The sequence below is a fragment of the Salmo trutta genome, chromosome 32 (genome assembly GCF_901001165.1).
Source record: "Salmo trutta chromosome 32, fSalTru1.1, whole genome shotgun sequence".
NCBI lineage: Eukaryota > Metazoa > Chordata > Actinopteri > Salmoniformes > Salmonidae > Salmo > Salmo trutta.
In genome coordinates, this window is record NC_042988.1 from 21,502,205 (window position 1) to 21,516,616 (window position 14,412).

At 44.4% G+C, this 14,412-nt stretch overlaps 2 protein-coding genes across 6 annotated transcripts in view; one reads left to right on the forward strand and one right to left on the reverse strand.

Annotated features, from left to right (window-relative positions):
* LOC115171405 (rho GDP-dissociation inhibitor 1-like) overlaps nucleotides 1-2,265 on the forward strand; it is a 15,991-nt gene extending 13,726 nt beyond the window's left edge. For all 5 annotated transcript variants that reach the window (XM_029728192.1, XM_029728188.1, XM_029728189.1 and 2 more), the window contains exon 6: nucleotides 252-2,265. In XM_029728192.1, coding sequence (XP_029584052.1) covers nucleotides 252-451 — 200 coding nt within the window. In that variant the 3' untranslated portion in view covers nucleotides 452-2,265. The remainder of the gene's footprint in view (nucleotides 1-251) is intronic.
* On the reverse strand, nucleotides 2,225-14,367 carry LOC115171403 (cerebellar degeneration-related protein 2-like). The gene is made up of 5 exons (XM_029728185.1): nucleotides 13,777-14,367; nucleotides 6,733-6,845; nucleotides 5,545-5,693; nucleotides 5,058-5,222; nucleotides 2,225-4,876 (listed from the first exon to the last, which is right to left on the reverse strand). The coding sequence occupies exons 1-5, from the start codon at nucleotides 13,853-13,855 to the stop codon at nucleotides 3,889-3,891; spliced, it is 1,494 nt and encodes a 497-aa protein (XP_029584045.1). The 5' UTR covers nucleotides 13,856-14,367; the 3' UTR covers nucleotides 2,225-3,888.
* Between the last annotated feature and the right edge of the window lie 45 nt (nucleotides 14,368-14,412).

Here is a 14,412-nt window from a genome sequence, read left to right on the forward strand (position 1 = left end):
GGGTTAGGGATGTATCTGATGTTGGGAGTGGCTTGGTCAACTCAGGTGACTATTCGCCTGTGCACACAGTAATTAGGTCAAGTTAGTAGATGAGGTATTTACATTGGCATTCCTAGACAGTCATTAAATGACTTGTTAATAGTTCCGGAGTGGCCATAGTATTTGATAACGCAGAGAAGTGGCCTGTTTTTGTCAAGAGGCAACTTTGGAAAATAAATCTAAGCCCCTCTCTTTTCTCTCTCTCTGTGTAGTTGACAAGTCAGACTACATGGTGGGGAGCTACGGGCCACGGCCGGCAGAGTACGAGTTCCTGACCCCTCTGGAGGAGGCCCCTAAAGGCATGCTGGCCCGCGGCACCTACAACATCAAGTCCAAGTTCACTGATGACGATAAGCACGACCACCTCTCCTGGGAGTGGAACCTTAACATCAAGAAAGAGTGGAAAGACTGAGTCCCCGTCGACTTAATTCTTCCCCGTCCCCCTCTTCTTATTCCCCCTCCATTATTTTGAATTCATAATTATGTGATAAGTGATTAAGGCAAATGAGTCTCTCGTCCACGCCAATCCCTGCAGTAGTTTCATTCCAATTACGTTGTCATGCCATTCACCCCCCCCCACACACTCCTTGTGATGCTGAGTATTGAATATGTGGAGAAAGCAAATCATGTGCACAATCATGAATTTGTTTTGGTTAGTTTGTATATAAATGTTTGTTTTTTTTAAATGAAAGATTGATTTGTTAATGCTCTTGATATGGATGTCATAATCAACTGTGTGAATTCCATCCTTTCATCTCTTTTCTTTCTCTTACATTCCTTTTTACCCCCCTTCCTGCTGATTGTTTTATACAACCTTTTTACCCCCCTTCCTGCTGATTGTTTTATACAACCTTTTTACCCCCCTTCCTGCTGATTGTTTTATACAACCTTTTTACCCCCCTTCCTGCTGATTGTTTTATACAACCTTTTTACCCCCCTTCCTGCTGATTGTTTTATACAACCTTTTTACCCCCCTTCCTGCTGATTGTTTTATACAACCTTTTTACCCCCCTTCCTGCTGATTGTTTTATACAACCATGATCTGCCTTGTAAAGGTGTTGCTGTGTGTTAAAGGCTGTGGTAGGTCCACACTCTACTCTTTGTTGGGGATGTTGCCCTCTGTCTGTGGAAAGCCTTGGAGCAGATTATATGTACCAGAGTCCACACAATTAGTTTATTCTGGAACTAGTGTGAATTCCTAACCGTTAAGAGGTGGCATGAACAGCACTTACCGGCAGTCCACCAGAGGCACTCTGACCACCTGCTGAAGGTGCAAGTGTGCCTCTTCCTGATCAGGGTTTTCACCTCCCTACCTAGTTCATTCAGCCGCCATGTGGCCTTAAAGAGGATTCCTGTAGAACTAACGATGAAAGAAATGATCACAAAGAGCCATTTGCCTTCAGAACAGAACTGTCAGATTGTTACGAGAGCCTCCTACAGGGTTTGAGTTATAGGCTGAGTGCAGGTGCTAACAGATGATCAGACAGACCATTGAGATGCTTGTACTACCTTTCCAGATTAGCCAGTAGAAGTAGACCATGAAAGTGAACAGCAGCCATCGCTGCTCCCTTCCCTTCTCACCACATCAGGTGGTCTCAATGTGGACCACCTTTAGTGCTGTTTGCTGACGTGAATGTGTTTACGTTGATATAAAGAACCTGGTTTTGTTGACAACTAAGAAATTAGCTCCTTGTCAAATGCCCTCTAAGCAGACCTTGAGGCCTTCTTCCAGTCACTAACTCCATTACTATAGCGTCTCAGATATGGGGCCTTGCTGGTGGCCCTTGTGAGCAGAGAGGAATGTCACACAAGGGTTGTTAATCCGCTCACCTCGAGTATAAATCAACTCCAGGATTACCAAAACTGGCTGTGCCTCTAGCCTTTACAACCACCAGCTGCTCTCTGCTAAGGTCTGACTTTCAGACATTCAGAATGGGAGCTCAACATCAAATAGTTATTTGAACGTTGGCCCTGATGTTTAAGGTCAGGTCTAACTTGTGCACAGACCCAGAGTTTCAACAAGAACAGCCAAGACCTACTACTAAACTTCATTTTTCAACGTCATAACTTGGGATGTTGGGCTCAGGCTTGGTTTCACTGGATCATTGTTTCAGTATGATTTTGATTCTTTGTAACCCTCTGTGCCACCTGGAGAATACTGTTCACCTGATCAAAGTCTTCAGACTGGAGGTCATGGTCTTTAATCAATAAAGTCATGTTACTTTTTACACTGTTCTCTTATTGATCCAGCTCTAAAGTACAACGTTCTGTAAAGCATCTTTACCCGTCTATCATGCTCCATCTAACACACCAGCAACCTTTCTCATTGAACAGAACACAATGTTAGACATTTAGATGGTCTTCTACCAATGTATAGAAGACCAGATCACATGAAGTTTGTACACAATGAAGAGCAGAAAAGAACAAGGAAAATATTCCAATGAAAAACCAAAGTACTGATAAGAGGGCAGCTAGAGCCCCTTGTGTACTTGAAATAAGCAGTCATGGAGATGTACCCATGGTCTGAGTCGGTGCTTAGAGAGCACATAGTTACAGTAGCTTAGTCAAGTGTGGTTGAGAGTTCCATTTCTACACAGCGCATCATCAGGAGGTCCTCAGTTCTCTAGCTTAGACAACCTGGCAACATTATCATATCCATCTTGAGAATCCTTTTACAAAAGGTAAATTCACCAATACACTGATATAGTTTTACAGTTTACATACAGTATTTTAGAACAAGTTACTACTTCCTTGAGTACCATGGGATCCTTCAATTGAAGTCTACTGGCTTCACCTACTGATTTCAAAACCAATGTATATGTTGGATAGATGCATACGTGAAGCCTACGATGTTAAGGCAACAGTTGTATTCATTGAGAACATCAGGAATATTTAACTAGATTGTTTTTTTAAAACAAATTTTATGAACAGCTCTGCACATGTTATTCATTGTCCGTCATCAAAAACATTAAATGGCAATTATTTATACATTTTAAATAGAATTAGTGCAGTCTCAGTATACACGCCCAGTCATTTAAACATTGTACTGGATTGTCTTGACCAAAGACAGGCCAAACAGGTTTTAGTGCACGACTAGGTTGTCATAAATGATCTTAAGTTAGGTCAAGAATCAAGGCATTTCATCTACCCAGATGATGAATGTCGTCAGATGTACAATTCATTCATATTGGGATGGGTGAAACGTGCCAGTATCCAGAGAGATGGATAAAACGTGCCAGTATCCAGAGAGATGGATAAAACGTGGCAGTATCCAGAGAGATGGATAAAACGTGGCAGTATCCAGAGAGATGGATAAAACGTGGCAGTATCCAGAGAGATGGATAAAACGTGGCAGTATCCAGAGAGATGGATAAAACGTGGCAGTATCCAGAGAGATGGATAAAACGTGGCAGTATCCAGAGAGATGGATAAAACGTGGCAGTATCCAGAGAGATGGATAAAACGTGGCAGTATCCAGAGAGATGGATAAAACGTGGCAGTATCCAGAGAGATGGATAAAACGTGGCAGTATCCAGAGAGATGGATAAAACGTGGCAGTATCCAGAGAGATGGATAAAATGTGGCAGTATCCAGAGAGATGGATATAACAGCGGAGGGGATCATCCACCGTAGACTATCAGTTCCCCAGTGCAGAAGTACAGGTAACCTGTCATTAAGACATCAAGTGACCACTTTGAACAAACACGGTCAAACAAAGAGAAACAAATTAAGAAAAAGAAATCTGTGGCTTTTGTACCCATTGTTTTCAGAACATGTTTAGTAGTACCAGGAGAGGTCATGTTCAGTAGTACCAGGAGAGGTCATGTTCAGTAGTACCACGAAAGCTGCTCATTTGTCTTTGGACTTTTTTCCCTTAGGACTTCCTACCCTTGGGGACTTCCTACCCTTGGGGACTCCCTTGGTGGAGTTCACTTCACTCTTGGTCTTCTGCAGGCGGGAGAAGATCTCTTTGAACAGGGCCTTGTACTCTGGGGTGTTCTGGCCCAGCCTCTTGTCCACCTGGTCTACCTGCCGGCTGATGCCCTCCAGGGCCTCTGGGGTGGAGGGGGTCTGGGGCGGGGTGGTGGGTGCAGCAGCCATGGCTGAGGGGCCGGGCGTAGCCATGCCGTAGTCCTTCATGGAGGGGTCTCTAGAGACAGGGCGTGACGTCTGCACCCCCGCGTGGCACATGCTCTCCTCGTGGCGCCGGCACTTCCCCAGCAGCTCTTCGTATTTCTCCAGCAGGGCGTGGTACTGCTCGTCCACTTCCCTCAGGATGGACATGCCCCGCTTGCGCACACCGTTGGCGTGGATTGCGTAGCTGCCCTGTCGCCTGCCAGAGGCGTCGCAGGCCGAGATGGCATTGAGCGCCGTGTCGCTGCAGCTCTTCCTCACGGGGCCTCCCTGCTGCCCTCCTCCTCCTGTCCCCCCAGACTCCCCCGTCCCCTCCCCTCCCTCCTTTTGCCCCGGTCCCTCCTCGGGTGTGTCGGTCTCAGGGGCATTGTTGAGCAGGGTCTGCTCCAGACCCTCATCCAACAGACAGACCTGGGACCTCCTCAGCTGCTGCATCTCCTGTAGCTCTGCCTCCAGCTCCTGCACTCGCAGCTGGCAGCCCTCAGCCCCCAGGAGGCGTTGTTCCATAAGCTCAAACTCCTGCAGCACAGCTGTGCACTCCCTCTCTGCCCCCTCCCTCCGGCCCCGTTCTGCCACCATGGCGGACCTCAGGGAGGAGACCACACCCTTTAGACGCTCGTTCTCCTCGTCCAGGGGCCGGCGCTCACGCTCAGACACCAGGTCCACACTGCCGGGGTTGGCCACCAGGAAGCCATCATCATACCTGTAGAGCGATACACCACACAGAGGAGCACAAGGATACAGCTGGGAGATTGCATTCTTATGTAATCTTAACACCATACATTCAGGTCATTTGGCAAATGTACTAAGCATATTAGCATACTTCACATACAGTACTTTGGACTTTTGAGTGAGACTACATAGAGCATTGCTCTTTACTGTACTTTGGTGCAGTGCAGAGTTCTTTAAGGCAGGGGAAGGAGTGGACAGTCTTGCGTCGCTCCCGCTTCTCTCTGTGGATCCTCAGCTCCTCTAGTGTACGTAGTTCCTCCACACGAGCTGTCATGGTATCCACCTGAGCCTGCAGTGTCTCCATAGTAACAGTCAACCTGTAAGCGCGCGCACACACACACACACACACACACACACACACGAAAGTGGACTAAATCTTATTTACATCACAACATAATGTACAATACTGTACCGTGACTATACTGAGCCTGTGTTACAAAAACGGTGAGACACATTTATTTACTCTGAACAGTAGGAACCATTCAAGAACTAAGCTTGTTAACTCTTAACTCAAATATTTCTTAGAAATCCTTGGTATAAACACCATGAAGAAAGAGGTCATGGTACAGTCTTACAGAGTGAATACTCATATTGTAGATCATAGCAGCTAGAACAACTCAGGAGAGTATTAACCCTCACCTGTCTATCTTCTGCTGCGAGGCCTTGCTCTCTATAACCAGTTTCTCATTGGTGATCTCCAGCTCTCTGGCCGTCACGTCTAGCTGCTCGTAGACCTTGGCATGCTGCTCGTTCATCTCCCTCAGCATCTCCAGCTGCTTGGACAGGTACTGCAGGGGGAATAGACATGTGAATGAAGACATGGACCTTACAGGGAGACAATTTAAAGAGTCTAAAAACAGATATAAAATAACTGGACATCTATATGTTACATCAGTGCAGATGGAGAGGAAGCCATTTTAGACTATTGAGATACACCCAATGCCAGACACTGCTGTACAGTGTCTGGCATTTAAATCCGTCACATAGACATGACAGGATTCCATGATGATTAAGCAAAATAGCATCACAGTTTCCTAATTCCTGTCTACACAAACAAGTGTGGATCAACTTTATTCTTCTCCAGAAGATTAAAGTGTGTGATTGGTTGATTCAGCCATCAGCAGGCAGCTTTGTTGTTGCCTAATAAGGAAGCCAGTCTTTTGTCTAATGAGGTGGCAGATCTGGCTCAGAGGAGTCCCCTCTCCCACACAGCGCACAGCTGCACACTAAGTGAACACACACGCTCTCGCTCTCCCATGCAGCTGCACTCTGCTCCTCTCCCATCAGAGCTCTGCAGGGTTTAATTGGCTTGATGGCGCGTCAAGGAGAATGTAATTGTGCTAGCCTAGAGAGAAGAGCCACTTTGCAGGATCATGAAGTGCACCGTCAGTAGTTTAAAAACCCACACACTCCAGCTAACATACCAGTCCGATGCCATGCTTGACAATATGGGCTCTTAGCAATTCAACATTTAATTGTATTTTTACATTTTAGTCATTTAGCAGACGCTCTTATCCAGAGCAACTTACAGTTAGTACAGTCATCTTCAGATAGCTAGGTGGGACAACCACATAAAGGCATAGAAAGTACATTTTTCCTCAATAAAGTAGCTCTCAGAGCTAGAAAGGAGGGAGGGGTCAAGTGCAGGTTCAGGTTTTTTTTTGGGGGGGGGGGGGGGGGTCAAGGTGATGAGGATTATTTAAGATACTGTTTGAAGAGGTAGGGTTTCAGATGATGGCCAGGGCACTTTGCAGGATCATTCATGACATCAACATCAATCATGACATGTACACACACATAGTTAGTGAAAGTGGTATCATGCTATACCTCGATCTCCTGCACCTGTTCCTCATTGTTGATGTACATCTGTTGTAGGGAGTCCTCCAGCTCCTTATTGCGCTCCAAAAGGGTCTTCCCCAGCTCAGCTGCCAGGTGCAGATCTGTGAGAGGGGACAGAGAGGAGGACGAGAGAGAGTGGTGAGAGTACTGGTCTGGGAATTTTTTTTTAAATAAACTATTTTTACTCTTCATTCACATTTCATCCACCAGTAATATTGGTAGTTGCGGCATTAGCCCAGCTCAGTTCAAGTGTTGCATTGGATCATTATGGACTGTTAACGCCATTAATGCAATGCTTTCTGGCTTTCCTTAAAAAGGGATGAATTTAAGACTTTGCCCCCTCATTTCAAATTCAACAAGAACAAGCAATAGAGAGAAAATCCCCTCATTGAATTCCCCTGCTGGAGTAAAAAAAAAAAATGTAATCCTCCATCTTCTCTGATTAAGACCAGCTTCTGTGATCTCTGCCAAGATGAGCTCAAGAAAATGGCGTCTGACTGCAGGGGAAAGGAGGAGGATAAGTGAGAAAACCTAGTTAGCGCAGGCTCTGTCTGGATTACACAGGTCATCTCAGAACACATTTACTATTACTCCTGGTCAGAATGACAGAAATATCCCTCTTCTTATAACCCCAATCAAAAAAGAAGAGCGGCTGTACAGTCTGTACATACAAGCGTAAAGGTTTTAGCTGCACTGGTTGCTACACAAACATTTATTGTCACAACAAGATTGTTTAACATTTTCCCCTGAAACCAATCAACTCCAGAAACCAATCAACTCCAGCACATCTATGCTCTTTGCTCTCAATCTGCTTTGACAGACATTTCCACAAATAAAACACACATAGAAACAGGATCCCATTTTAGACCTGGGAGGGCTAAGGGCAGCGAGCCACTTGGTTTCCACCAGCAGCTTGATGGATCCATTATTCATCGGGTGCTGCAGTGACGAGGCCTACTTGGACTGAGAGTAAAGATGAGGGGAGCTGTGCTGTGCTGGCTCCAACATGCCTGCCCCACTACTCAGAGCCCATGACAGTACAGTGGGAGGAGGAGAGGGGGTGTTAAACTGAGAACAATTTACCTCCATTACGGAACATGAATGCAGCATTTTAAATCAGCACAGTGCATGGTGTCAGCACTAACAGGAACACAACAGTGGGGAAAACCATGCTGCTGCTGCACAGTACACATCTAAGGAACATGAGTTGAATTATAGTATGGCTGTCTTGAGCAGTAGCTGTGTGTGTGTGTGTGTGTGTGTGTGTGTGTGTGTGTGTGTGTGTGTATCAGAGATAATGCAATGAACGGCGACAGGAGCTAACAATTCAAAAAGGGACAGAGGCAGAGGACAAGAGGCCCTTCTTCAACACGTACAGTACCAGTCAAAAGTTTGGACACACCTACTCATTCAAGGGTTTTTCTTTATTTGTACAATTTTCTACATTGTAGAATAATAGTGAAGACATCAAAAACTATGAAGTAACACATTTGGAATCATGTAGTAACCAAAAAAAGTATTAAAAGAAATCAAAAGATATTTTATATTTGATATTCTTTATTGTAGCCACCCTTGATGACAGCTTTGCACATGCTTGGCATTCTCTCAACCAGCTTCATGAGGTACTCACCTGGAATGCATTTCAATTAACAGGTGTGCGTTGTTAAAAGTTAATTTGTGGAATTTATTTCCTTCTTAATGTGTTTGAGCCAATCAGTTGTGTTATGACAAGGTAGGGGTGGTATACAGAAGATAACCATATTTGGTAAAAGACCAAGTCCAAATTATGGCAAGAACAGCTCAAATAAAAGAAAAGAGAAATGACAGTCCATCATTACTTTAAGACATGAAGGTCATTCAATCTGGAAAATGTCTAGGACTTTGAAAGTTTCAAGTGCAGTCACAAAAACCATCAAGCAATATGATGAAACTAGCTCTCATGAGGACTGCCACAGGAAAGCAAGACCCAGAGTTACCTCTGCTGCAAAGGATAAGCTCATTAGAGTTAACTGCACCTCAGATTGCAGCCCAAATAAATGCTTCAGAGTTCAAGTAACACATCTCAACATCAACTATTCAGAGTAGACTGCTTGAAATCAGGCCTTCATGGTCAAATTGCTGCAAAGAAAATCACTACTAAAGGACACCAATAAGAAGAGACTTGCTTGGGCCAAGAAACACGAGCAATGGACATTAGACCGTTGGAAATCTGTCCTTTGGTCTGATGAGTCCAAATTTGAGATTTTTGTTTCCAACCGCTGTGTCTTTGTGTGACGCAGAGTAGGTGAACGGATAATCTCCGCATGTGTGGTTCCCACCGTGAAGCATGGAGGAGGAGGAGGTGTGATGGTGTGGGTGTGCTTTGCTGGTGACACTGTCAGTGATTTATTTAGAATTCAAGGCACACTTAACCAGCATGACTACAGCGATACGCCATCCCATCTGGTTTGCGCTTAGTGGGACTATCATTTGTTTTTCAACAGGACAATGATCCAAAACACCTCCAGGCTGTGTAAGGGCTATTTGACCAAGAAGGAGAGTGATGGAGTGCTGCATCAGATGACCTGGCCTCCACAATTACCCAAACTCAACCCAATTGAGATGGTTAGGGATGAGTTGGACCGCAGAGTGAAGGAAAAGCAGCCAACAAGTGCTCAGCAGATGTGGGAACTCCTTCAAGACTGTTGGAAAAGCATTCCAGGTGAAGCTGGTTGAGGGAATGCCAAGTGTGCAAAGCTGTCAAGACAAAGTGGCTACATGATTCCATATTTGTTATTTCATAGTTTTGATGTCTTCACTATTATTCTATAATGTAGAAAATAGTAAAAATAAAGAAAAACCCCTGAATGAGTAGGTGTGCCCAAACCTTTGACTGGTACTGTACCTAAAAATGTAATTAGCTCATCTGTAGGCTACCATATCTTCCTGTTTTAACACAATGGACAGATAACAAAGAGAACTAGAAGAGTGATACGGGTCTGTATTATAAACAGTACCAGCTCGTGTGTGTGTGAGACAATAGAGCGAGCATTCCAAATACATCACTACAACACAGACGCTATGTGACCAACACAAAAGTGCCTGGTACACATTGTCTAAAGCTTAAAAGTTATGTAATCTTATGGTTGTGCCTCTATCAAAACGCTGCCGCACAACGATTGTTTGCGCAGGCAAACAGATGAGAATCTACGTTTGCAGAGAGGGCAAGAGATATCCCGGTAAATAGGAGAAATCATGTACCCACTTCATTGAATACAAGTGAATAACATAAGAATTGTAACAAGACAAAGCAATGAAACTGTCAAACTGACATCTCCCCATGGCAACATTTACATTTTTACATTTTAGTCATTTAGCAGACGCTCTTATCCAGAGCGACTTACAGTAGTGAATGCATACATTTCATACATATCATACTTTTTTTTTTTTTTTTCTTTCCTGTGCTGCGCTGTGCTGGCCCCCCGTGGGAATCGAACCCACAACCCTGGTGTTGTAAACACCATGCTCTACCAACTGAGCTACAGGGAAGGCAACCTTGGCACACACACACACACACACACACACACACACAACTCATGTGCACTGCAGCCTTCTGCACGTGTGGCTATGCATCATCCTTATGCCCTCGGATGTGTATAACTCATATAGCATCTAGTGAAGCACCTCACAACCACACTGCACCAGCTGCTACAACTATGACATCATACCCTACCATCTGGACAGACAGGATACACATGTTGAGCTGATGATTATGACCACTGAGGGCAATAGGTGAGCAGCCCTGAATACAGATCACTTACATAATAATCACATATTCACTCTGTGAAAGTGAGTAGAAATAGACCATAGCAAATACAATATGACACCTTGGTAGGAACAGCATGCTAAAACTGTACTATTACAATTTTACATGCAGGGCTGCCTCAAATCTCTCTAACCCCAGGCTGAAATCTCTGATCCAAGCCTGAGAGGCCATGTCTGGGGGCCCCCCTAATCAGATCATTCAGCTGGGCTTAATGCTTCAACTCTCCATTTTCAATAACGCTTGTGAGATGAGATTGAGCCTGCTGCTGGCTGCAGAACAGCAGGACCCACCTGGTTCCCAAACCCTGACCAGGGAAACACTGATGAGACGCAAAGCTGTTTTATTCTCTGGGTCATCGGTCAATGGGGTGATGTGGAGGACAAGGCTAGGCCTGGGCTATGGAAGGACATACACTGTACATACAGTTGAAGTCGGAAGTTTACATACACCTTAGCCAAATACATTTCAACTCAGTTTCACAATTCCTGACATTTAATCAGAGTAAAAATTTCCAGTCTTAGGTCAGTTAGGATCAAATTTTCTATGGGATTGAGGTCAGGGCTTTGTGATGGCCACTCCAATACCTTGACTTTGTTGTCCTTAAGCCATAACTTTGGAAGTATGCTTGGGGTCATTGTCCATTTGGAAGACCCATTTGTGACCAAGCTTTAACTTCCTGACTGATGTCTTGAGCTTCAATATATCCACATACTTTTCCTACCTCATGATGCCATCTATTTTGTGAAGTGCACCTGTCCGTCTTGCAGCAAAGCCCGCCCACAACATGATGCTGCCACCCCCGTGCTTCATGGTTGGGATGGTGTTCTTCGGCTTGCAAGCCTCCCCCTTTTTCCTCAAAACATAACGATGGTCATTATGGCCAAACAGTTCTGTTTTTGTTTCATCAGACCAGAGGACATTTCTCCAAAAAGTACGATCTTTGTCCCCATGCGTAAGTGCAAACCGTAGTCTGGCTTTTTTGTGGTGGTTTTGGAACAGTGGCTTCTTTCTTGCTGAGCGGTCTTTCAGGTTGTCGATATAGGACTCGTTTTACTGTGGATATAGACATTTTGTGCCTGTTTCCTCCAGCATCTTCACAAGGTCCTTTGCTGTAGTTCTGGGATTGATTTGCACTTTTCGCACCAAAGTACGTTCATCTCTAGGAGACAGAACACGTCTCCTTCCTGAGCGGTATGACGGCTGCGTGGTCCCATGGTGTTTATACTTGCGTACTATTGTTTGTACAGATGAATGTGGTACCTTCAGGCGTTTGGAAATTGTTCCCAAGGATTAACCAGACTTGTGGAGGACTACAATTTTTTTTCTGAGGTCTTGGCTGATTTCCCCATGATCTCAAGCAAAGAGGCACTGAGTTTGAAGGTAGGCCTTGAAATACATCCACAGGTATACCTCCAATTGACTCAAATTATGTCAATTAGTCTATCAGAAGCTTCTAAAGCCATGACATCATTTTCTGGAATTTTCCAAGCTGTTTAAAGGCACAGTCAATTTAGTGTATGTAAACTTCTGACCCACTGGAATTGTGATTCGGTGAATTATAAGGGAAATAATCTGTCTGTAAACAATTGTTGTAAAAATGATTTGTGTCATGCACAAAGTAGATGTCCTAACCGACTTGTCAAAACTATATAGTTTGTTAACAACAAATTTGTGGAGTGGTTGAAAAACAAGTTTTAATGACTCCAACCTAAGTGTATGTGAACTTCCGATTCCAACTGTATCTCATCACACCATCTGGAACTCACACCGCCTACTATCGTAATATACCAACCTTACCCTTTAGAATGAATGATTGCTAGGAAAAATACAGCTTTGACCTATATCATAATTTGTGGGACATTTAAAATGCTAAAACAATAGCTTCTTTCCCGTTCTGTTTCAAAAGATGGGGATAAGACCAGAGGTGGGAGACACTGCTCTGCCAGATCAATACACAGGGAGTGAGAGCAGAGATTACACAGGCCCTCATCTATATCTATCTACCCATTAGTGGAGGAAGAGACAGACGATGGGGTCCAATTGAGTTAACTAAATCAAACAATTGAGGAAGATACACAAAGGGGTGTGTCACTCTATAGGGGGGATATTATCAGACTGGAAAAGGTTGTGTGTATTATGTGCCTTTTCAAGCATCTCGAAACATAGATTCTTTGGGAGCGTCTCCATTGTTGATCCCCATTTTTAAATCAGAGCACAGACATGAGGTTAGTAAATGTCCTGTGTCTTCAGTCTAGCCAGTAATAAATTATAAAAGACAGAACTGACATTTCCCTCACTCAGAGATTGCAACTGCATAGAATCTTTGTTCAAAATTCCACAGATTAATGCAAATGTCAACCAGTTGTCTCCCTGAATATCCCACTTGTTTTAAATCATCTCTCGGTCTGTCAGCCTGATGTCAGGCTCCATCACCGAATACCTCACCGGCACATCCCCATGCAAGAGAGAACCACGACTCAGCATTTCGGTGACTTGAGGAAAATAACCGAGGGCAGAGGGTTGGCACGTGACCGTTCATCATATATGATGTGAGAGATGGAGGGTGAAGTCAGACAAAACAGCAGGGTTATTCTGAGAACACGCACGTCACTGACAAGATCAGAATAATTGGCAAATAATGGATAAAGGGGAAGTCTAGAGCAGTGCCTATACACCGAGAGGTGGAAATGAGAGAAATGGAAGTAGGCCTGTGTGTGTCAGAGAGAGAAACACACACAGAGGAGAGAATAACAGAGTGTAACATGGACTGACAGGTGAAACCTACAGCAGAATTTCGATAGTTCCCACGCCTCGTTCTCAAATGTACGGGACTTTGGGTGATGGGGGTCTGTCTTGAAAGTGCATGAGCGCCATCACAAAATCTCAGTTTGATCATATCAAGGAACATATCGACAATTAAGACAGTAGTCCATTCCAGACACGCACGCTTGTATATCGAGCCAAAATTGCAGAACATGTCATGAATTCTTAAAATTAATGTCAATAATATTGTCTTATTTTCTTGAAGGGTCAATAGCATCCTTTGAGACATCTTCAGGTTGTTGCATTAAATGACAGCGATGAGGTCGGTAGCCAGCATCAGCTGTTTTCTGCTGGGACAATTTTTATTGTATCGGAACGATTCGCATACAAGGCTAAACAAAACCTGCAACAAATATAACCACAACGACCACAAAGTAACAACAATGGTGTGTCAGTCTACTCACCCTGCTCCAAATCCCGTTGGTCGTACCATGGCTCATCTTCCTCCGTAACAAACTCTTCCATCCTGCCTGCACGAAGCATCGATGCTCGGTCTATCGTTGTGGATGTTCACTGTGCGCTCTGTAACATCTCTGACCGCTCGCCCGGAAGCGAAAGCATGCCTCGTATGATCAAGAAATCTCGAACAGCGCAGCCTCCCAAACCGTAACCCTTTCAGCAACCTTTATCATTCAGTAGGAAAGCCGCGGGCGCACCTGCCCCCAACATTCTGCAATGAACCATTCGAATGAGACAGATGCATCAATTTACCGCACCTGACACTAAATTATATCTCAAGGCCGACAAATGCTCGCACAAACTGGACAATGTAAGCAAGTCCCTATACGCAACGACAGCACTGTCGGCCTACAATAAAAATAGAGAATAACGTACGAAATAAATTGTACAATATTGAGACGTGTACATTCACTGAACAAATGTGTGACACTGGCAAATGCCACGCATAATTCCCCCCGCCATTGTGCTTTACGTAGGCCTCCAGCTGTTGTTACAAGCCCCCACTCACTCGTGCTTTGCACCGATATCTCTCCTGATCCATTCTGCAACGATCCCCAACCCCCTTCCCTATACAGGGGAAG

Coding starts and splice junctions, on each gene's coding strand:
- LOC115171403 (XM_029728185.1), bottom strand. CDS start 13,855: ATGCTTCGTGCAGGCAGGATGGAAGAGTTTGTTACGGAGGAAGATGAG. Junction 6,846..13,776: donor CCAACGGGATTTGGAGCAGG/GTGAGTAGACTG, acceptor CCCCTCTCACAG/ATCTGCACCTGGCAGCTGAG. Junction 5,694..6,732: donor AACAGGTGCAGGAGATCGAG/GTATAGCATGAT, acceptor TTCCCCCTGCAG/TACCTGTCCAAGCAGCTGGA.